The 23,128-nt window shown below is 53.4% G+C and overlaps 1 protein-coding gene across 2 annotated transcripts in view; it reads left to right on the top strand.

Moving 5' to 3' along the window:
* The first annotated feature begins 20,157 nt into the window (after positions 1-20,157).
* Positions 20,158-23,128, top strand: part of BCR (BCR activator of RhoGEF and GTPase) — a 69,980-nt gene continuing 67,009 nt past the window's right edge. For both annotated transcript variants that reach the window (XM_036738622.1, XM_036738614.1), the window contains exons 1-2: positions 20,158-20,228; positions 20,615-21,843. In XM_036738622.1, the coding sequence (XP_036594517.1) occupies positions 20,637-21,843 (1,207 nt within the window). In that variant the 5' untranslated portion in view covers positions 20,158-20,228; positions 20,615-20,636. The remainder of the gene's footprint in view (positions 20,229-20,614; positions 21,844-23,128) is intronic.

The following is a 23,128-nucleotide window of genomic DNA, read 5'->3' as shown; positions in this document are numbered from 1 at the left end:
GTTGGGGGTTAGATAAGATGTGGAGGGGTGTGTAGACAGCTTTCCAAAGAGCTTGGCTGGGAAGGGAGAGAGATGGGAGGAGGGTCTAGGTTGGAGGAGAGGTGGGCATGTGAAGGCAGAAGGAAGGAGCCCATTGGGAGGGAGGGAGCAATGGCGGAGGCTGCAATCTGTTGGAGAAGATGGGGCTTGGGAGAGGGCTGGGCCAGGAGGAGGGGGTGGAGGGGAGGGCCCTCAGGGATGGCTAACCTGCCCACTTCATTCCTTCATTGAGCTCATAACTAGGAGCAATGGAGGCTCCTGGGGGAGGAGTCTGGGGTGAGGTCTGGCAAGCAAAGAGCAGGGATAGGAGGAGGGAAGAGGGCTTCAGGGCTCTCAAAGACCAGAGTTAGAAAGGGTGGAGATCTGGAGAAAGGTAAAGGAGAGCAGGGGCAAGGAGTGCCTGAGGAAATGGGAGGAGAGGAGGCCCGGCTGGAGGAGGGGAGGCCCCGCTGGAGGAGGGGAGGCTCGGCTGGAGGAGGGGAGGCCCTGCTGGAGGAGGGGAGGGAACGGAGGCCCTGATGGTGATGAAGAACATGAGAAGTTCCCTAAGTCCTGGCCTGAAATCTGGGAGCCATCCCTGGGTTTATGGTCCTAGCGACCTGTGAAGAAAAGGAAATGAGGCTGGCAGGCCGGTGGCTGCGCCCCTGTGAATGCTGCCTTCTTTTCTGGCCCTTCACCGACCACCCTTTACCAAGGCCTCCCAGTGCCGGGATTCCCCAGCAGGCTCACTGGCCTCATGCTCAGTGGCCTTGGGTTCACAGGCTCCCTTCCCTTCCTTTTTTGGTCACTGGGGCCATCCTGTCCTCCTAGCCGGTCAGAAGTTGCTATGCCTGGCTTCCAGTCTGGGAGGGTGCCAGGTGCCTTCTTTATCTCTTTGCTACCAAGCACCCTCTCCTGTTTGCTTTCTCCTTTTGAGTCCAAAGATCAGTGTGGTGCAGAGAAAAGGGAGCCGAGTCCACATGGGCTCTCTGCTTTCTCCCCGTCATGCTCGGTCCCTAATGTGGTGCTGTCGTTTGAGGTCCTGCCTTCCCCTGCTCTTGGATGTGCAGACCAGCTTGGGGTAGCCCCTGTTCCGAGATGGTGGCAGGTGGGAGGCCCAAATAGGAAGGAGGAAGCCCTGAGAGTGGTGGTCTTCCCGCCAAGTTCTCCTTGACACTGCTTGGATGAGTGTAGCACAAGGCTCAGGCACTGACAGCCAGCTTGTCACCTGACCTGTTCAACGTTCTCTCAGTGGTCGCTCCTCTAATGCCCAGTGTGCCCTGTCAAGATGGGGGCATAGCTCAGGAAGAGAGTCACCGTGATCCCCAACTCTGAGGGGATGGTTTCAGCATCCCTGGGACCCAGGCAGCCCCAAGGGCACCTGCATACCTAGAACACGGGACAGGCTGGATGAAGCAACACGCTCCAATGCCCAAGGTGGGCTAACAGATCGTGCCAAGAAATTGATTTCCTATTGTGACAAGCTGGCCTAGCCCATCTTAAGAGTGGGTGTCTGCCTTTCTCCCAGGTGGAACCCGGCTCCTAGCAGGGAGAAATTGAGCGTTTCTATAGTGCCTACTGTATGTCAAGGCTACAGAAAGCTGGTGGTGTTCCTGGGCCCCAGGCCCCAGGGGCTCTGGCATTCCCGTAGGCAGCCCCACCTCCTCTGCACTGGCTACCTACATGACCTTCGGGGTTGCAGCATCAGCCCTGGGGTCAGTGCTTACTGAAGGCCCTGGGATAAGACCCTACTTTCCAGGGCTGTGGGGAGGGTCCTTGGAGGTTACAGGCGGGCCTCACATTGTGAGCCAGCACCTGACTACTTCCTGGGCCTGGCCGGGCCCCCAGGGCTGGGATTCTGGAGAGCCAGGAGGAAGTCATTGAAAGGAGGGAGGCCTGAAGGAGGCCTCCGGAGGCTGGCAAGGGCACAGGCTGAGGACTCTGGCTGCTGTGTGAGGCGGCCCAGAGGTGCTGGTTGTAGTCAGGGGAGGTGGGAGCATCTCTGCTGAATCCTGCCAGGTGAGGCAAGCTGTGAGGTGCCAAGCTGGTCACCCTGCCCTTACATGCTCGCCCATCGGTTGTGGTCAATTTCTGTTTATGGGATGTCACATGGGTCTTTTGATCATCTCTCCACTGGCAACCCCTTACCATATGGCGGCAATGCTGGGGGGTGGGGGGGGAAGGAAATACCTGAACATAAATGTGCTGGCTCAGCCGCACAGACTCCTCAGGGCCTGGAGGGCCCTGGGGCCACCCACCCCTGCCCCTCCCCCCATGCCCCCAGCCTCCTGCTATTTTCCAAGCCTTTATCTCCCCAGTTCCTCTCCATTTCCTTGGGAGTCAGGCCAGCTCTCATGCTCTGGGAGACCTTCCTTCTACCATCCCTCAGTCAGTCAGTGTGCAGATGAGGAGGGGGACTGCTCACCCACCTGGCCTGCTGAGGACCCAGACCTCCTGGAGTGTTTTCACTCACCCCTAGCTAAGGAGCTGGGGTGGAAGAGGGACAGACACATCATAAGCAGGATCAGCAGTTAGACCTAGAAAGAACTCAGAGGCCACCCAGCCTAAGCTCTCTCATTTTACATTTCAGGAAACTGAGTCCCTGCAAGGCTTCCTGGACTTGCCCAAGGTCACACACAGAGTCAACATCTGCAGAAGGCTTTGGGCCGGCCCTGGTTCTGGATTCTTCACTTTAATGCATGCCCTATTCTGTGTCCCCAGGCCCCCGCTCTCGCAGACAGTGGAGGGAGCTGCCTTTTCTCCATTCTGCTCCCGACCAAGCTGCTTGGTTCATCATGGTCACATAGGCTTCCTTTGTGTCTTAGTTTTTCTTCCCACTTCCACCCTCAGGGTGCCAGCGACCGTGGTTCTGCTGGCTCTGGCACTGGCTCAGATTCTTTCCTCTTTTCTCCTGAATTCTTCAGATTCCTCATTGCTTATGGAAGGGTTGCATTTGCTTCGCTAGTCTGAAATATCTAATCCAGACACTTAGCTTGTTTCCAGGTATTTGTTGCTACAAAAAATGCTGCTGCCAGTGTGTTGCTGGAAATCGGAGTGCCTGGCTGCATCACTGAGGGATGTGCTTGGCAGTAGGAACTCAGGATCCCCAAAAGTGGAGTATAGGAAGGCTTTGGAGTAAAGTCAGGGAACAAACACCTTGAGGGCATTTGTAGGAGGGGGTCAGTTTTAGATCGGCCTGCTTGGCCTCACCCCAGCCTCCACTGATCCTCTCGGCCATCATGGGCACCACAATGTCTTCCTGGTCACCCAGATGGGAACCCTCTGAGGGCTCTGACTCTCCTCCCTTCCTCACTCTGCCCTCTATGGTCTCTGACCATCATCTCCAGTTGTTTCCACCCCCTGACCTTCCACCTCCCATACATGTCCTCCTCTCAGAGCAGATTGCTACCCCAGACATCATTGCCTGGTCCCCTGCCCCTCACCCGCTCACCCCCACCCCTGGCTGTACAACTAGTGACCTGACACCTTCAGCCTCCCAGAGGTGCCCAAATCATGTTCCTACCACACAGGTCTGAGCATGTACTGGCTCCCTTGGACACCTTCCATAACCCCATCTCTGAAGGACCCTTAGAGAGCCCTCATCCATCCGTCTGTCCTACAGGTGCTGGGCTGATTCTGGAGTGGCCACCAGGTGGCGCTCGAAACCATCATCCTATGGGGTTGCAGTGTCGAATGGCACAGTCAGAATCATGGGAGCAGAGAGAGGGTCAGAAGGGACCCCCCCCCCCCAAAGGAATCTTGCATACTGCAACATCCCTTGAGGGGTGGAGGCCTCCCATCTTTGCTTGAGATAATGAGAGCTATCCTGAAAAGATAGAGCCCTTCTGGAGTCGACACAGGGAGCCCCAGTTAAGCCGCCATTGATGGTGTGGGCAGCATCCATCCGGAGCCTCGTGTCCAAGGGCACCCTTTAGTGCCATCAACATTCAGAAAGAGCTTGGCCCAGACTCCCACCCACAGGACGCTGCCTTCTCTCCCTGCTTTGACCTGAGAGACCCCATCATTCACCCAGAGATCTTTACTACAATGAAAACAAAATGAACATCATCTGTGTGGGGAAGGAGGGAGAGAAGAGGCCTTAAGTAAACACCTGCCTGCTCTGAGCCAGGCACGGGCTGAGCATTTCTTACAAAGATGTTTCCATTGGATCCTCACAACAACCTGGGAGGGGCCTGCTCTTATCATCTCTGTTTTACAGAAGAAGGAACTGATGGTGGGTACAGACCTGTGACTTGCCCAGGGTTTCACAGCTACTAAGGTTCTGCTTTGGATTTGAACTCAGATCTTCCTGACTAGGTCTCTACTCACTGTGTCACCTAGCTGCACAGTGGTGTGTGTGGTGGGGGATGCAAGACTGGCCAATAAGGGCACTCCCCAGGAGCATGCCCAGCCAGCTCAGCCTGCTGGCAACCTGCTGGCAACCTGCATAGACCTGGACCTTTAGGGAACCTGCTTGTGGGAGTGCAGAATTCCAGGGAATGGAGGGGCCCTGCATTCAGAGGGCAAAAGGTCAGAGCATGCACAGGAAATCTTCGATTATACTCTGTCTACATAGTAAAGAAAAGCCTGGCTGGGAAGCGAGGGCATAAAGAGGCCAGTCCAATGTCTCTGTATGATAGTGAGAGAGGAAGGAATGCTGTAAGCCTGGGGTCTGGGGGTAGGGGGAGAGAGAGAGAGAGAGAGAGAGAGAGAGAGAGAGAGAGAGAGAGAGAGGAAAAGGAGTAGAGGGAGAAAGAGAGGGAGAGACAGAGAGAGGGGGAAGGATGGAGACAGGGAGGGAGAAAGATATGTTTGGCCAATCACAGATCATGGCACCGTTGTCTCCCTGCCCAGAGCTAGGTACTGTGAAACTGGGTTTCTTTGGTGCTGCTGTTTTTCCTTTCTTTAGTGTTTCATCCTTTCCTGCTTTGGGGTGTAGGACCATAGCAGATACATCAGAGGGGCAGAGCTAAGATGGCAGAGCTAAGATGGTGTAAAGGCAGGGACTCACCTGAGCTCTCCCCCAAACCCCTCCAAACACCTGTAAAAAATGCCTCTAAACAAATTCTAGAGTAATAGAACCCACCAAATGACAGAATGAGATAGATTTCCAGCCCAACGCAACCTGGATGGTTGACAAGAAAAGTCTGTTGTACCAGGCTGAGAGAAGAGCACAGTTCAGTGCAAAACGCACCAGCACCGACCCGGCCCCAGCAAACCCAGAGGAGGCCTCAGGCCTCACTGGCAGCTGTGGTGGTGTCCAGACTTCTCAATCCACAAACATTAAGGACAACTTAGAAAGTCAATAGGAAAAGTCCAGCAGTCCAGCCCCGGCCCAGCACAGTCCCAGGGCAGCAGCCCACAGACAGTAAGGGGATTGAACAGCTGATCAGAAGGACATTATAGGGTCTCTTTGCTGGCACTGAGACAGGGATCTGTTGCTTTGCCTACACTTGGATCAAGGTCCAGGCCAGGGTAGCAGTCTCAGGGTGGGAAGGAACACTGGCATAGCAGAGCTTGTGGCAGCAGTGGAGAGGGACCCCTCCTCACAGTTCCATGTTAGAAAAGAGTGCTTGTGGTAACTCACAGACCAGAGCACAGGTTAGGAGAGGAAGAAATATCTCTCTTTACCAGTTTGGAAGAACTAAAAACTTACAGTATCTCTGAAAACAGCTGCAGAAAACCCCTGAAGCTTGGGACAGTGAACCCTCCACACTGGAAGCAGAGCCCTACCTTAACAAAGATTTAAAAAGTCAAGTAATTGGCTGGGAACATGAGCAAACAGGGGAAAAAATCCCCAAACCTCAGACCATAGAAGCTTATTTTGGTGACAGGGAAGATCAAAACATTTAATCAGAAGAAGACAACAAAATCAAAGCTCCTACATCCAAAGCCTCCAAGAAAAAATATGGATTCGTCTCAGGCCATGGAAGAGCTCAAAGAGGATTCTGCAAATCAAGCAAGAGAGGCAGAGGAAAAATTGGGAAGAGAAATGAGAGTGATGGAAGAAAATCATGGAAAATGAGTCAACAGCCTAGTAAAGGAGACCCCAAAAATACTGAAGAAAGTAACACCTTAAAAAATAGACTAGCCCAAATGGCAAAAGAGCTCCAAAAAGCCAACGAGGAGAAGAATGCCTCAAAAAGCAGAATCAGCCAAATGGAAAAGGAGGTCCAAAAGCAAACTGAAGAAAATAATTCCTTAAAAATTAGAATGGGGGGCAGCTAGGTGGCACAGTGAGTAGAGCACCGGTCCTGGAGTCAGGACGACCTGAGTTCGAATCTGGCCTCAGACACTTGACACACTTACTAACTCTGTGACCTTAGGCAAGTCACAACCCCAATTGCCCTATCTTCTCCTTCCAAAAAAAATTTTAAAAAACAAACAAACAAAAAATTAGAATGGAGCAAATGGAAGCTAATGACTGTATAAGAAATCAAGAAATTATAAAACAAAACCAAACAATGAAAAAATAGAAGATAATGTGAAATATCTCATTGGAAAAACAACTGACCTGGAAAGTAGATCTGGGAGAGATAATTTTAAAATTATTGGACTCCCCGAAAGCCATGATAAAAAAAGAGAAAAACTAGATATCATCTTTCAAAAAATTATCAAGGAAAAGTGCCCTGATAGTCTAGAACCAGAGGGTAAAATAGAAATTGAAAGAATCCACCAATCGCCTCTTGAAAGAGATCATCAAAGGAAAACTCCCAGGAATATTACAGCCAAATTCCAGAGTTCCCAGGTCAAGGAGAAAATATTGCAAGTAGCCAGAAAGAAACAATTCAAGTATGGTAGAAACACAATCAGGATGACACAAGATCTAGCAGATTCTACATTACGGGATCAGAGGGCTTGGATATGATATTCCAGAGGTCAAAGGAGTTAGGATTAAAATCAAGAATCACCTACCCAGCAAAGCTGAGTGTAATCAGTGAGGAGAAATTTGATATTCAATAATGTAGAGGAATTTAATGCATTCTTGAGAAAAAAACCAGAGCTAAATAGAAAAAGTGACTTTCAAGTACAAGACTCAAGAGAAGTATGAAAATGTAAACAGGAAAGAGAAATCATAAGGGACTGTATCAATAATGTTGCTTGTAGCTGCTGTGGGGGTGTAAGACCAACGATACCAGCACACGGGAGGGCTGCTAGCACAGGTTCTTTGATCTGCTTTTCTAGAGGAAAGCAACTTTAAAGGGGTCAACAATCTTACATTAATCAAACATATATAAACCATTCATTTAGCTCAGGTGAAAAGTCAACACTCTGAACTTCAGAGCAAATACAAACAGAAATTACAAGCAGAGATTATATAAACAGAACAAATAACACAAATCAGCAGACAGGGCTTCTGTCTGTCTATAGCAATACATATACAGTTACTGGAGGGAGAAGTACCAACATCTGGGTTTTCAAAGCTGGGGGCTCCTTAATGGCTACTCAGAGTCTCATCTGGCTACGTCACATGAAGACTTTTCCCATGAGTGAGCCCCAAAGCAAAATGCCAACCTCTGAGTATCTATACACTTCTTCAGGGTCAGAGGGCATCACAACCCTCGTGACTCAGGCTCATGTGACTTAGGCTTCCATGTGACTGAAGCAAGTCACACAGGCTTATTACTGGATGAGAAAGTTCTTCCCATCAAGCAAAAAAAAATACATTAACAATATAGAGACTTATTAAAGTTGAACTGTCTACATTCCTATGTGGAGAGATGATATTTGTAATTCATGAGACCTTTCTCATTATTAGGGTAGTTGGAGGGAATATATATAGACAGAGGGCACAGGGTGAGTTGAATATGAAGGGATGATATCTAAAAAAAATAAAATTAAAGGGTGAGAGAGGAATGTACTGGGAGAAGGAGAAAGGGAGAGGTAGAATGGGGTAAATTATCTCACATAAAAGAGACAAGAAAAAGCTTTTACAGTGGAGGGGAAGACAGGGGAGGTGAGAGGGCATGAGTAAACTTTACTCTCATCAGATTTGGCTTAAGGAGGGAATAACATACACACTCAACTGGGTATCTTACCCTATAGGAAAGTAAGGGGGAAGGGGATGGGGGGGGTGATAGAAGGGAGGGCAGATTGGGAGTGCAGGTAGTTAAAAGCAAACAGAAGAGGGACAGGGTCAAGAGAGAGCAGAGAAGAAATGGGGGGATGGGATAGGATGGAGGGAAATATAGTTGTTTTTTTTTCACAACATGACTGTTACGGAAGTGTTTTGCAAAATGATACATGTATAACCTATATTGAATATCTTGTCTTCTCAAGGAGGGTGGGTGGGGAGCGAGGAAGGGAGAGAATTTAGAACTCAAAGTTTTAAAAACAGATGATCAAAATTGTTTTTACATGCAACTGGGAAATAAGATATACAGGTAATGGGGTATAGAAATCTAGCTTACCCTACAGGAAAATAGAAGGGAAGGGGATAAAGGAGTGGGGATGATAGAAGAGAGGGCAGACTGGGGGAGGGGGTAGGGGGAAACAAACACTTTCAAGAAGGGACAGAGTGGAAGTGATGAGGGTTTGGGGTGAGAGGTGCTCGACACCCCAAAGTACCGAAACACCGGGTCCTGCCGAAAGAATTCGACTCAAGCTTTCTCAGCCAAGGGAAAAGATAAAGTTTATTAAGAGTTAGCCACATAGGCCTGCCCCCAAGACATCCCACCCATTGCAACGCCTGTAAGGAAAGCGGGCCAGACCAATCTGAGCTAGATCGGATCTGACCACCTTCATGGAGGCAAGATGGAGATTATATACACAAAGGTTGTGGGAGGGATTGAGGGGTGGTCTGGGGTGGCCAGAGGAGGGGTCTAAGGAGGAGCCTGAAAGGACTGGGATGAAGTCAGACTCCAGGGTGGGGGAAATAGCTGAAGGCTATATGGAAATGACAGACCATAAAGGGCTGGGGTAGCGAGCTAGGGTATAGATATTTTGATCAGGTTTAAGGATGGGAAACAGGATTAAGGGTGGGAAACAGCTGGACAATAGAGGACTGGGCAAGGTAGGCATTTGGGCTTAATGGTTATAGCCTCAGGCCAAGGCCAGGTAGAGTGGGAAGATTCAAGGAGAGTTCAAGGGTTCAAGGGGTTCCCAGAGACTGTGCCCTCCTCAGAAGGAGAGAAAGAATAGAATGAACAGGATTGGGGGAATACAGCTAGCAGTAGTAACGGTGACAAAAAAGTTTCTGAAACCTAGAAAGATTTACATGGGCTGATGAAAAGTGAAATGTACTGGGTGATGAGGGCGCAGTCTCTGGGAGTCCCCTTGACCTGTCCTTGGATCTTCCAACTAAATCTGGCCTTCCCCTAAGGCCACAAGCCTTACATTGTCATTAGGCCCAAATCTCTACCTAGCCTTGCCCTTTATCGTCCAGCTACTTCCCACCCCTGATACTATCAATATCCATGCCTTCAGCTACTGCCCACCCTTAATTCCATTCTCTTGGTTGCTGGAGTCTGACCTCATCTTGTCCTCCTTAGACTCCTCCTCAAGACCCTCCCTAAAGCCCTCCTCTGGTCACCCCAGACCACCCCTCAATCCCTCCCACAATCTTTGTGTATATATTCTCCATCTTGCCTCCATGAAGGGGCTCAGATCCAATCTAGCTCAGTTTAGATTGAATCTGGCCTGTTTGTGAAAACAGGGGTCACAAAGGGGGGGATTTCTTAAAACAACCCATTATGGTGAATCCCTAATAAACTTTGTCTTTTCCTTTGGCTGAGAAGGCTTGAGTCGAATTCTTTTGGCAGGACCTGGCATGTAAGTATTTTGGGGTCACGAGCACCCCTAGAAAGCGATGGTTCCCTTACCTATCATCATTTTCATTTAAACCTCTTCACTGGGTACAAAGTATGGGCAATATTGTAAGACGATCAGCTGTATTGTCAGCAATACAACCATCCATGACAACTCTGAAGGACTTAGGATGAAAAATGCTGTCGATCCCCAGAGAAAGAACTGATGGGGTCTGAATACAGATTGAAGCAGACTTTTTTCTTTATTTTGCTTGAGGGTTTTTCATCTGTTTTCTCTCACAACATGACTATTATGGAGAGGGTTTTCATGGTCACACATACATAACCTATATTGAATTGCTTGCCTTCTCAATGGGGGGGGGGGAGGAGGAAGGGGGAGAATTTGGAATTCAAAGTTTTAAAAACAAATGTTAAAAATTGTTGTTTACATGTGTTAAACCTAAAAGTTTGGTTGAAGGAGGCAAACAAGCTAGGTGATAGAAAAATCCATGTTGTTTATTATTTTTCCCTAAAGCATAGCTAAGCTAGCTTACTTGTACGTACAAGGAGTCAGAGCATAAGCTCTGGCTGTCTGAACAAAGCAATGAGAAAACTTATATACATTATTTTAGCAGACCCAGCAAGCCTGTGTTACCTGACTTTTATGATCTCCATGTATGTTTAACCATGATACAAGAAGAGGATTTTCCTTAATGGAATAGGTTTGTAAAGACAAGAGTGTTGACAAAGGTCAGTTAAAGTATATACCTGTAGAATATTAAGTGAGGTGGCCTTCTCTGGATTAGGGTCTCATCCCTTAATGGCTAACAGGGGTGAGAATGTCCTTAGCTCAGTCTAATCCGGCCTTGTTGACAGAGGTAAGGGTATTTCCTGAGCAAACTTTTAGAGAACAAAGAAGCCCAGGTCCTGGATCTTCTTCCAGTTACTCATTAATTCAGGCTCTGGGTCTGGTTGAAATTAAAAATGATATAAAATGGTATAAAATGTTCCACACATGTAACTGGGGGAAAATTAAATACTAACAAAAAGAAAAAAGAAAATACATCAGACTGAGCAGGAGATAACCCTGTGAGCTCTGAGAGGTTAGAGTGGCCTCCAAAGGCCCAGGACCTGGGGTCCATGTCAGCATTTGCCAGGAGCTGCAGTAACCAGGTGGCATAGTGGATGGAACACTGGGTTTGAAGCCAGGAAGACTCATCTTCCCGAGTTCAAATCTGGCCTCAGATACTCACCAGCTGTGTGACCCTGGGCAAGTCACCTCACCCTGTTTGCCTCAGTTTCCTCAGCTATAAAATGAGCTGGAAAAGGAAATGGCAAACTGCTCCAGTATCTCTGCCAAGAAAACCCCAGATGGGGGCAGGAAGAGTCAGACAGGACTGATCCACAACCAGAAGAGTCCAGGCACCCAGGGAGGAGCCTGCTTGATGGCCCAGAAGCTGCACCAAGGGAGTGTCTCATTCAGTGGTTACAGCACACCCAGAAGTGACTTTTTGAGGCTGAAGCATGCATCTGAGCCTGCTCTCTCCAGGACTCAGCAGTGGTGGAGGGGGAAGAGTGTCCCTGGCTTCAGAAGTGGTTATACTATGGAACTTGCTCTCTCTTTTCAATATAAATCTAATTATATCCACAAGTATTAATGAAATGCCTACTACGTGCCAGGCACTTAGGGTAGAAGTACAAAGAACGAAGTCATTCCTCCTTTCGATGAGTTTACATTCTAATAACATCTCTTAGTAAAAGCTCCCTCCCTGCTGATTCTTGCTGCTGATTCTGAAGAAGCATTTGATTCAGTAGAACAAAGTGCTCTGTGAAAGGCCTTCCTCCAACTAGGAGCCTGCCATCCATTCAGCTCAGTGGCTTCAGGATTCTTCCAAGGGCCCCAGCAGTCGGCTTCTCTGTGACCCTCTGATCAGAAACGTCCGTCAGGGCATAGCACAGGGACAAGGAGGCTCCATCCCCTGGGATGCAGCAAAGCCAGCACAGGAACCACTCGTGTCCTGCCACGTTCTGAGGCCGCTGAGGCCCTCCCTCAAACCCCCTTCTTTGGAGGATCAGGGGTCTATCTTTGCAAAGGCCATGGTTACTTGTTTATAAAACACCGGAAATCCTTCCGGGAAACTTTCTCAGTACATGGTTACAAACTTGATAGAGCCTATTTTTCCTAGATACAAAGTAACCAAATTGTATCCAGTTTGTAACCAGACTCTGCCGGGCCTCTGGAAGAGATTGGTAACCATGGAGAAGCCTTTGGCCCTGAAGAGGTTTGGAGTTGAGGGGTGCCTCGACACCCCAAAGTACCCACACGCCGGGTCTTGCTGAAAGAATTCGACCCAAGCCTTCTCAGCCAAGAGAAGAGACAAAGTTTATTAAGGGTTTGCCATAATGGGTTGTCTTAAGAAATCCCACCCTTTGTGACGCTTGTAACAAGCGGGCCAGATCAATCTGAGCAGAGCTAGATTGGATCTGAGCACCTTCATGGAGGCAAGATGGAGATTATATACACAAACATTGTGGGAAGGATTGAGGGGTGGTCTGGGGTGACTAGAGGAGGGGTTTAGGGAGGGACTTGAGGAGGAGTCTAAGGAGGAGCTTGAAGAGACTGAGATGAGGTCAGACTGCAGGGTGGGAAATAGCTGAAGGCTACATGGAGATGACAGACAATAGAGGGCTAGGCTAGGCTAGGCTAGGCAGAGACTTGGGCCCAATGATAATGCAAGGCCCATGGCCTTAGGGGAAGGCCAGATCCAGGTGGTAGAGTTCAAGGGGTTCCCAGAGACTGTGCCCTCATCAGCCTGACCATCCACAGAGCAAAGCTTGAGGCCACAAATGAATAAAAAAGCATTTTCCGAAAGCTTGCTCAATGGGGATATGTACTAGGAATAAGTGTCCAAACAAAATAAGCAGGACCTGCCCTACCCTTGACGAGCTTCCGGTCCAGTGGGGGAGGGGAGGGGACTAGCAAACAGTTAGGGTCAGTGGACCAACGGGATAATCTAGAGAGGGAAGGCACCAGCCTGGAGGGGAACAGGAAGGGTATCCTGTAGAAGGGGGGAGGATAGCAGGCCAGCGGAGGAGGGAGAGTGCTCCAGGCCCTGGGGGATGCTAGAGAGGAAGGACACGGACCGTGGGAGGCCAGGGTCACTGGACCTCAGAGTGCTATAGAAAACATCTCTATGCACACATCTACTTTGCCAAATACATAGTTTTAATGCAGTAGTTTGGGCACGGCCTGACTTGGCTGGGTCTCCTTCTGACCCCCTTTCTGTTCTCCTCTTGGCATTTTTTCAATGTTTATTAGCTCTCTTCTTTTTTGGAGGCCATCACTGTCACTACCCCCTCCCCTCCCCTCCCCCCATAGAAGCCGTCTCTTGTAACGAATGTTGTCGTCCTTCGTTTATTTCAGTCATCGGACTCTCCCTGGCCCCATTTGGGATTCTCCTGGCAACGATACTGGAGTGATTTGTCATTTCCTTCCCTAGCTCATTTTACAGTTGAGGAGACTGAGGTAAACAGTGTAAAGTGACTTGCTCCTCAGGGTCACATAGCTAGTAAGTGTCTGAGAGCAGATTAGAACTCAGGAAAACGGAATCTTCCTAGCTCCAGCCCGGGAATCTATCTACTGCAGTGCCCCCTGGTGGCTCCTGTAAAAAAAAGTATGGACAGATGAATCAGGTAAGTCCCTCCCCCCACCTCCTGCCCATTGAAGGCCTATCTTCATGTCCTCTGCATGGGATGGGATGGCAGTGAGACCTGGAGACCCCCAGACTCTGAAGAACTAAAGATAAACACGCTCCAGGTGCCAATGGACAGCCCCAGATCCAAAGAAAGCACCAGTGAGATGTCTAGAAAGAGAAGAGGGCCAGGGACAGCTTGGGTGGCCACAGCACTCCCTGGACCCCTCCAAATGCCAGGAGAAACTGAGGAAGGCTTTGAGTGCAATGTCAGCTCCCTGGGGCGGGGAGATGGGGGAGCTTAGGAAAGGGCTGAGACAAGATCTCCCAGGATGAACAGGCATGCATGGCTGCCAAACGAAGAGTCCCTAGTTCTATCTGAGTGAATACTAAGCCACTCGGATGAGGAGGAGGGGGCTGAGATCTGGGGGAAACCGGGCAGGCCTCCTCTAGAAGGCAGCAGCTGAGCTGGGCCCCCAAAGGTGCAAGGTATTCTAACAGGGAAAGGTGAAGGGGGTGTGTTTTCCAGGTGTGGGAGAGAACCTGTGCAATGGCATGGAGGCAGGAGGTGAGCCTTGTCTGGCCATCTGGAACACAAAGAAGAGGGTAGGCAGTTGGAGTCTGGCCAAGTCAGCTGGAGTCAGACTCCGAAAGTGGGAGCAGGAAGCCAAGGCAGTTTATTGAGGAGGAGAGTGACATGGTCAGGCCAGTGGAGGCAAGAGTAGGGAGGAGCCAGGAGGCCCCAGGCCCAGTCCAGGGCAGGGGAGAGAAGGGCTTGGGCCCGGGTTACCAGAAGGGAGGGAGGAGAAAGGATCAAGTGCCTACTGTGTGCCAGGCACCTGCTAAGCACTGAGCCTCAAGACAACAGAAGGTAGGGGGCTATGACAAGTCTCCCTAGAGAGTTGGGGAAACTAAGGCAGACAGAGCTGACAGTACAGCCCACAAGTAGCAGAGGGCAAATTTGAACTCAGGTCCTCCTGATTCCAGGATCAGCTGCCCCTCCTTCTGTGGTAGAGGAGAGCCAGGGGGGCAATGGGAGAGCCAAAGGGAGCGATATTGGGGCAGAGCAGAATATGTAGGCTCATCCCTGGGATTTGTCAAGGTCCTGGTCTTTGCATCTTGTTATAGGAAAGATCTTGAAACAGAACCAAGAACCCTTGAAAGGCGGCCCCACCCTGGGCCAGCTGAACAAGGAAGCCAACAAAGAAGGCACCTGGAAGGCTGTGGCTTGGGGTGGGGTGGGGCAGGCTTTCTGTGGAAGCCTGAGTGGGGAGGCCATCAGGGTGAAGTGACTGGCCCAGGGTCACACAGCTACTAAGTGTCTGATGCTGTATTTGAACTCAAGTCCTACTGACTTCAGGGCTGGTGCCCTACCTACTGAGCCACCCCGCTGCCCCTGCTCTCCTCCTCTCTGCAGGCACTTGGAGTCTTGGCGGGGTGGTAGCTCTGCTGGAAGCGGCGGACAGTCACTTCCTCTTCCCTTGGAGTTGGCACCATTGGCATACAGTTCATTTCTGGAGGCATTTTTTCATGATACCAAGTTTGAATCTGCCTCTAGCCAGCTCCCATTGCCCAGATCTGTCCCTCAGTTCCAAGAGAGACCAATGTGAGCCCCGTCTCTGGGACCTAGGAGGCTCTAGGCTGAACCCTGGCTGGGCCGAGCCCTGGTGCTCTGGTTCTGAGACCCCCCCTCCCCCCCCACCCCGTCTCCCTGCTCTGATGTGTCCCAGCTTTTCGGCATCCAATCTGTGGAAAATATTATACTATTTTATATCATTTCTAATTCTCAACCAGACCCAGAGCCTGAATTAATAACTGGATGAAGATCCAGGACCTGGGCTTCTTTGTTCTCTCTAAAAGTTTGCTCAGGAAATACCCTAACCTCTGTCAGCAAGGCCAGATCATTAGGGACATTACCCTAACCCCAAGAGAGATTACCTTGCTTAACATTCTACAGGTATATACTATGTTATGGAATGTAATGAGACACAGAGACGCCGGGCTGTAGTTTCAACTGACTTTTGTCAACGTCCTTTACAACTCTATTCCATTAAGGAAAATCCTCTTGTTGTATCATGGTTAAACATACATGGGGGTCATAAAAATGAGGTCATACGGGCTTGCTAGCTCTGCTAAAATAACGTATATAAGTTTTCTCATTGCTTTGTTCAGGCAGCCAGAGTTTATACTCTGACTCCTTGTACGTACAAGTAAGCTAGCTCCGCTATGCTTTAAGGGAAAATAATAAACAACGTGGATTTTTCTATCACCTAGCTCTGTTGTTTCCTTCAACCAAATTTTCAGGTTTAACAGATCTGAAGGATGGTCCTAGAAGAAGCCCCCTGGAAGACAATGTGACCTCCATGGCCTATCACTTAGCACAGTGCTTGGCACATGGTCTCTGCTTAATAGATGTTCACTAACTGGACTGGGAGATCTCCAGAAAGTGTCCATTAGCTAAAGAAAGGGGAGATTAAGGTTCCTGGCAAATCATTCTGCTGGAACAATCGGGAAAGGATGCCAGAGGGAGCACTCTGCTGGAGTGGGAGGGGGCAATGGAAGGAGTAGTGTACTGGAGGAGGGGGAGATGGGGAATGATAGAGGGAGCACTCTGCTGCAGTGGGAAGGGGATGATAGAGGAAGCACTCTGCTGGAGCCACAGGCATAGGTGGAAGGAGCAGCCAGTGTTTATATTCCTTGACTTCTTCCTTTAAAGAACAGGAAAGGACCCCAGAGTGGTTTGAGCCTGGGCTCTGCTCCAGTTTTCCTGGGTGCCAGTCCAGTGCCTCATGAGTCAGGCTCCCAAGCCTCCCTTTGGGGCTGTCCCTGCTGGAAACAAAGCTGCCTTGTCCGGCTTTTCCCTTCTCTTTCTGTGAAGCTGCCAGTGCTGCCCTGAATCCCTGGGGGCGTTTCTGCCCTCCCTCTTCAGTGCATACCACCTAAGGGGAAGGATGTGGCTCCTGTCTAGGCTCTGCTCAGCTCTCCCAGCCCTCCTAGGTGGCTGGGCACCCCTTGGCAGAGCTCTCCTTAGGAGGCTGCTGTACCACTAGGGACCCCAAGAGCCTTGGCTTCTTGGGCAGAGCCCATGGCTGGTCAGAGGGAGCCCCCTGTCCTTCTCCCCTCAGGTCAGGGTGCCCTGGAGCCCAGCTGCCAAGCACTGCAGGGGCAGGGAGAGGGAGTGGCTAGCAGACAGAGAGCCAGTACAAGGCCCCTCCAGCAGCAGCTGCTATCAACCACAGCAGCAGCCATGGATCAGACCTTCCTAGGGCCTAGCAGACTAGGCCTCCTCCCTGCTTTCCCCTCTGCAGGTCCCAAGGGCAGGCAGCTGGGAGCTCCCACTTCTTCCTTTGACAGTGAGACAGAAAGCTTGGTCACATGACTGGTGCCTGCCTGGAGGAGGGGAGGGGGCTGGACCACAGATCAGCCCACAAAGGATGGGGGAGGGTTGAGGGAAAGCCCTTCCATGGAAGCATCGATCCCTAGGCTGGCCCAGCTGAGTCCAGGCTGACTCCACGCTCATTGTGGGGGTGGGGGTGGGGGTGCCCTGTGCTCTCCCCAGCCAGGCTACCAGAGCCAGGCGGCCCCTCCTGGGTAGGCCCGATGATGCCCAGCTGTGAATCTGCCACATGGGCACCAGCTGCAGGCAGTCAGGCTCTGTATAGCTTCCATCAAGAAGGCCCCAGGCAAGGATCGCCATAATTGCTGGGCAATGCCTTTTGGAGGCTGCTGGGCACTGAGCTGAGCAAATGCTTGGTTTGCCAGGCTCAGGGTTCATCCCTCCATTTGGAAAAGGTGACACTGTGTGGTTCTTTCCAGCAGAGGGAGGCGTGGAGCCGGCTGCCCAGTCTCATCCTCACTGGAAGAGCCCAGAAGGAGCCAGGCCTTTGACGTTCTTTGGTGGCTGCTCTGGGACCTGGACAGGGAAGCCGGGGGTTCTTGGGGTGTTCGCACTCCTGGCTGGATGGGTAGCAGGCTTCTTGGCCTCCTGGCACTCTCTGTATGTCCCACCTCCCTCCTCCCCCAGCCCTGGCACAGCCCAACCGAAGAGACATAATGTCTGACTTGTCAGGATTCTGTGGGACCAGACACCCTTCAGGGACCTGAACGACCAATCTTTCTGTCCAAAGCGGGTGGGGCCAAGATGCTGAACAGGAGGGGTCTGCTGAGCCCCTGGCCTTGAAGGCTGGGTTGGAAGCCCAGGCATTCAGATGTAGGCTCCATGCTTCAGTCAGCCTTGGTTTTATTCTAGGAAAAGACAAAGAAGTAGAAAGGTTTACAAGGATTTTGTCCTTAGCTTGCAAGGGAACCACGCCGAGGTCCTGGTCGGGTGGTGTCAGCCCCACAGGAGATCTCAGAGTTAGGGCAGACAGAGAGCCTGGAGCCCGAGTGACTTCCAAGAAGCCCCTGAGCCCTGCTCACTAGATTCAGGGGCACGGTTCCCTGAGAGCTTGTCCATGGGGGACTGGGGGAACCAGAGGCCCACCAGGCTATTCAGCAGATAGGGCTCATCCCAGACCCTCCCATGCCTGCTCTGCATAGCCGTCCTCCTCTTCCTCTTCTTCTTCTTCTTCCTCCCTTTCTTCTTCCTCCTCCTCCTTTTCATCTTCTTCCTCCCTTTCCTCTTCTTCCTCCTCCTCTTCATCTTCCTTTTCCCTTTCCTCTTCTTCCTCCTCCTCTTCATCTTCCTTTTCCCTTTCCTCTTCTTCCTCCTCATCTTCTTCTTCCCTTTCCTCTTCTTCCTCCTTTTCCTCCTCTTCTTCCTTTTTCTCTTCTTCCTCCTTTTCCTCTTTTTCCTCCTCACCCCTCTCCTCCTTCTCCTTTCTCCTCCTTCTCTTCTTCCTCCTTTTCTTCTTCCTCCCTTTCCTCCTCTTCCTCTTCTTCTGACCATTCACTTGGTTTCTTGCCTTCTTTTTGTCCTTCAGGGCTATGGGGGTCCTCAGAGATGAGGAAAAGAGCTAGGAACCCACCCAAGGGTGAAGGAGCAGACCAGAGGCCCCTGGGCATATTTAACCTGGACAGGAGAAGGTGGGGGGGGGGGGAGCTCTGGGAAACTGCATCCACAGCCACTGTGTACAGGTCTGGGCAGGGCAGGAAGTGGGGGAGGGAGACTGACCTTGTTCTTGCGGGTGCCCCCTCTCCCCCCCCCCCCACTGTGGCAGGACCTCGAGCAGTGGGTAGAAGGTACAGGGGCAGATTTTGGCTCCTTGGATAGAAAAACCTAATACTTACGTGAATAAGCAAAGGCCTAGTGATTTTATCAAAGTGGAAAACTCCTGCCACCTCCACCCCCATCCCAGGCCTAGCAAGAGTGGGGAGGTAGGTGAGCCCTGGGGAGGCGCTAGAACGAGGCTGGAACACAGGCAGAGGTCCTGACTCCAAGCCCAGGAGTGCTGGAATCTAGGCATGTGGTGGGGGCAGGGCTTTCTGGGACAAGTACCCCTCGGTTTACCCTTCCTGACCACAGGATTCTGAAATGCCCTGAGATGGCTCGACTAAGCGATCTGAGAATCCCCAATTAGGGCTCAGTAGGACCCAGGTAGTTTTCCTAGAAGCCCAACGGAACATGCCAGGTACTCTGGTGGAGCTGGCCCATGCCTGTGGTTGGAGAGGACAGCCAGCCATCGCTGCTCACTGGGGGCTCCTGGGCCCATTTGGGCTTTGCCCACCATGCCCCTGGGGCTTGGAAAGTCTAAGGAGAAAGCCAGCTTGAGGGCACATTGGATCAGGGCTGGCTGCTGCCCACCCTCACCCTTTCTCAATGCCCCTTCCAGGTTCCAGCCCCCTCCCTCCTTCTCAGTGGCCCCCTGCAGGGAGGGTGCAGTGTAGCCCTCCAGGAGCAGTTTCCCAGCTCAGCAGTGAGCCCAGAGACAAGCCTGAGGTTTAAATCCCAACACTGGGCCTTCCTAGCTCCAGGATCCTCGCTTCCCCGTCTGATCCAATTTGGGGCTCCAGGCCCCTTCCGGGGCCAGGCTGCTGCCACCTGCTGTGAAACCCTTTCATTTCCCTCTCAGGGGGCCCTTAGTGAAGGTGGGCAGCCCAGTGGTGCAGTGGAGAGAGGGCTGGGCCTGGAGTCAGAAAGACTCATGGAAGTTCAAATCCAGCCTCGGACAGCAGCTGTGTGACCCTGGGAAGTCACTTCACCCTGTTTGCCTCAGTTTCCTGAGTAAATTGAGCTGGAGAAGGACATGGCAGATGGCCAAGAAAACCCCAAACGGGTAAAAGGACCGAGGGGACAGGCAAGCCAGGAGGAGGAGGAGGAGGAGGAGGAGAGCCGGGAGTGGGAGGGGCGCCGAGGAGAGAAATAGTAAAGGCCGCTGCTTTTCTGGGGCTTAGGGAGTTCAGGTCATGTGAGGCCCTGAGCACTTGCGAGCCTGGTCTATCCCTTTGTCCAGAGGAAGGGTCTTCAGCAGGATTCGAACGCGGGGCTTCCCGAGTCGGAGGCCGGTAGGCACCTGAACTCCGTTTCACCTACTGGCCTCAGCCTGTCCTCAGCCTGTCCTCCGAGAGTGGGTGTGCGCTGATTCAGGATGAAGGAGGCGCTATCAGCACCGGGGAAGGGGCGCGGCAGCGGCCGCATCCCCGGCTCCTTTAAGAGCCCCGCCCCACCGTGGCCTCGCCCCTTCCTGCGCCGGAGGCGGGCGGGGCCGAACCGGGCAGAGGAGGTTGGGGCCCGGGCTGAAGCCGGGGCGGGGCTAGGGCCGGGACCGAGGAGGAGGAGCTGAGAGGGCCGTCAGGGACCCGGACCCAGACCAGGACCCAGATCGCGACCCAGGTAGAGCGAGGAAGAAGGAGGGGGAGGAGAAGCCCCCCCCAGAGCTCCCCTCCCCCACCTCCAAGTCCTCCTCTCTGCTCCCTCCTCTCCAAAGAAGCCCCTCCCCTTCATCCCCAGCTAGGTCGCCCCTCCCCCCGACAGTCTCCCCCCCCCCCCCACCATTGGTAGGTCTCCCTCCCCGCCTCCCAGGCCGGGGGCATTGTTCCCTGGGAAGGTCCGGACCCGAGGCTGGCGGGCGGGGCCATGGGGCCCTGGCCCCCTCTGCCGCCCGGGCAGGGTCTGGGGGTCCCCCCTTGGGGCCTCTGAGCCAAGCCGGCCCCAGCCCTCCCCGCTGCCTGCCGGAGTCCCTGGCCCAGCTCCCCTCCCAGGTACCCTTCCTCTCCCAGAGCTCCCGGGGCTCCCGCGACCATGGTGGATCCCGTGGGCTTCGCCGAGGCGTGGCGGGCTCAGTTCCCGACCTCGGAACCTCCCCACATGGAGCTGGGCTCGGTGAGCGCCATCGAACAGGAGCTGCAGCGCTGCCAGGCATCCATCCGGAGGCTGGAACTGGAGGTGAACCAGGAGCGGTTCCGCATGATCTACCTGCAGACGCTCCTGGCCAAAGAGAGGAAGAGCTACGATCGCCAGCGCTGGGGCTGCCCGGGGTCCGAACCCCCCGACGGCGGCCAGGGCCGGGGCCAGGACGAGCCGCAGGCCGACAGGGGAGGCCGGGAGAAGCTCCCGCGGGCCCCCCAGGACTCGGGGAGCTCCCCGCAGCACCCCCGGGCGCCCTCCCGCAGCAGCAGCAGCACCGGCCGGACCCAGCCTCCCAGCGTGGCCGCTCTCAGGTCCACCTTCGAGAGGACCCGCTCGGGCCCGGGGCCCTGCGGGGAGGAGAAGCCCTTCTACGTGAACGTGGAGTACCACCACGAGCGGGGGCTGGTGAAGGTCAATGATAAAGAAGTCTCGGACCAGATCAGCTGCCTGGGCAGCCAGGCCATGCAGCAGGAGCGCAAAAAGACTGCGCTGCAGGCCGCCCAGCCACCTGCCGCGGCCCCAGCAGGGGCCGCCGCCGGGCTGGCCGGCACCGCGCGCCCGGGCTACTGCGAGCCTGGAGGGGAGTATGAGGACGCTGAGCTGAACCCCCGCTTCCTGAGGGATAACCTGCTCAGCGCCCGGCTGCCCGGCGACTACCAGCCCTATCAGAGCATCTATGTGGGCAGCCTGATGGGCGAGGAGGGCCGGGGGCCGGCGGCCTGGCGCGAGCAGGACAAGCCCCTCACCTGGCCTCGCAGGTCCTACTCCCCCCGGAGCTTCGAGGACATCGGAGGCGGCTACACCCCGGACTGTAGCTCCAATGAGAACCTCACCTCCAGCGAAGAGGACTTCTCCTCGGGCCCGAGCCCCACGGCCGGGGGCCACCTGGACCGCGACAAGAGCCGCTCCCCTTCCCAGAACTCTCAGCAGTCCCTGGACAGCAGCAGCCCCCCAACTCCCCAGGCCCAGAAGCGGCCGAGGCCGGGCCAGGTCATTGTAGCCGAAGCCACCATCGTGGGGGTCCGCAGGACCGGCCAGATCTGGCCCGGTGACGACTTAGCCAGAGGAGCCCAGGATGGTGCTTTCCATGGAGATCCAGGTGGGTACTGCTGGGCTCACGATGAGGAGGGGAGGGAGGGAGTTGGCATGACCGTGGCTGTTCGGCACACAAGGGAGTTTTGAGATAATGGTGGGCATGGGATCAAGATGCCGGTAGGTGTGTGGCTCATAGGGGGGAGTGTGAGAGGCAGCTGGGGGCCTGGCCCATGGAGAGGTCAGAGGCAGGGGGGTCCTGGCCCATCTGCCCCCAGAGGCAAGTGGGTGCTCCACACAGGCCATGAAACAACCCGACTCACGTCCAAGGCCAGACCTACTTATATGTTTCTGCTTGGTTGTGTCCCTTCCCTTGGAGCAAGTTTGGCCAGGCTTCTGGGGCCTCTGGGAGCCAGCCCTGTTTTCTCTGGGCAGCAGGGAGCAGGATCTGCTTTATGATCGCTCCTGGCTTTCCTAGGCCCCCAGCCGGAAGGAAGCTGGGCTTCTGCCCTCGGGAGGTCTCCATCTGGGCAGAATTCTCCTGTGCCCCAGCTCCTGTGGCCCCTCCCCTCAGTTCTGACAAGCCACGGGCCATCCTCCTCTTGGAGATGCCCAGGCAGGGATCTGGCCTTCCCAAAGTCTCTTGGACTGCCTTGGTAACCCACCCTAACCTGCCTCTTTGTCCTTCTCCCTGCGGCCCCTCCCTGGTTCTTCCCTCTGGGACTGCCTAGCACAGACCCATTCCCCTCCTCCTCTGGCCTGACTCACCCAGCTGTGTTTGACTCAGGTGGGCTCGGTCTGGTGCAGATCGGGCCTGCTCTGGGGGTGGGGGGGCGGGGAGGGGCTGTGGGGAAAGGAGGCATCGCTGGGATGTCAGGTGAGCAGGAATTGGGGGGGCTGGCCCCCTCCCCACAGGCCGGGGCTCCTTGAAGCGTTCCAAGTGTGTCTGCTTTCCAACCTGGGACTGGACCATTTCCCTGTTGGACTAAGGCCTGTCAAGGCAGGGAGCGGTCTCCCATCCTGCCCTGCCTGTATTTATGTAGCAAACATTAATGGAGTGAGCATCTGGCCCTTGGACAGCTTGGGGCTATGAGGACTGGCTGCTCCAGGAGATTGGGATCATTGGGGGCCTCATATGGCAGGGAGGCCGGATGGGGGGCAGGCTTTGGCCCTGGGCAGTGAAGCCAGGTACTCCCATGAGAGGGTTTGAGTCCCCAAAGCTATTTGTCTGTGCTCAGACTTTGGGTTTGGCCTGGCTCTCCCTTCCCCTTCGGTTGGGGCTGTCTGGGAGGCTGCCAATGCCGTGGTCTGGTGGGCATGGCCAGCCCTCCGGCGTAGGGCAGGGCACGGAC

The sequence above is a fragment of the Trichosurus vulpecula genome, chromosome 1 (assembly GCF_011100635.1).
Source record: "Trichosurus vulpecula isolate mTriVul1 chromosome 1, mTriVul1.pri, whole genome shotgun sequence".
Classification (NCBI taxonomy): Eukaryota; Metazoa; Chordata; class Mammalia; order Diprotodontia; family Phalangeridae; genus Trichosurus; species Trichosurus vulpecula.
The sequence above is the reverse complement of the archived record's forward strand: the minus strand, read 5'-3'. Positions and strand labels throughout refer to the sequence as shown.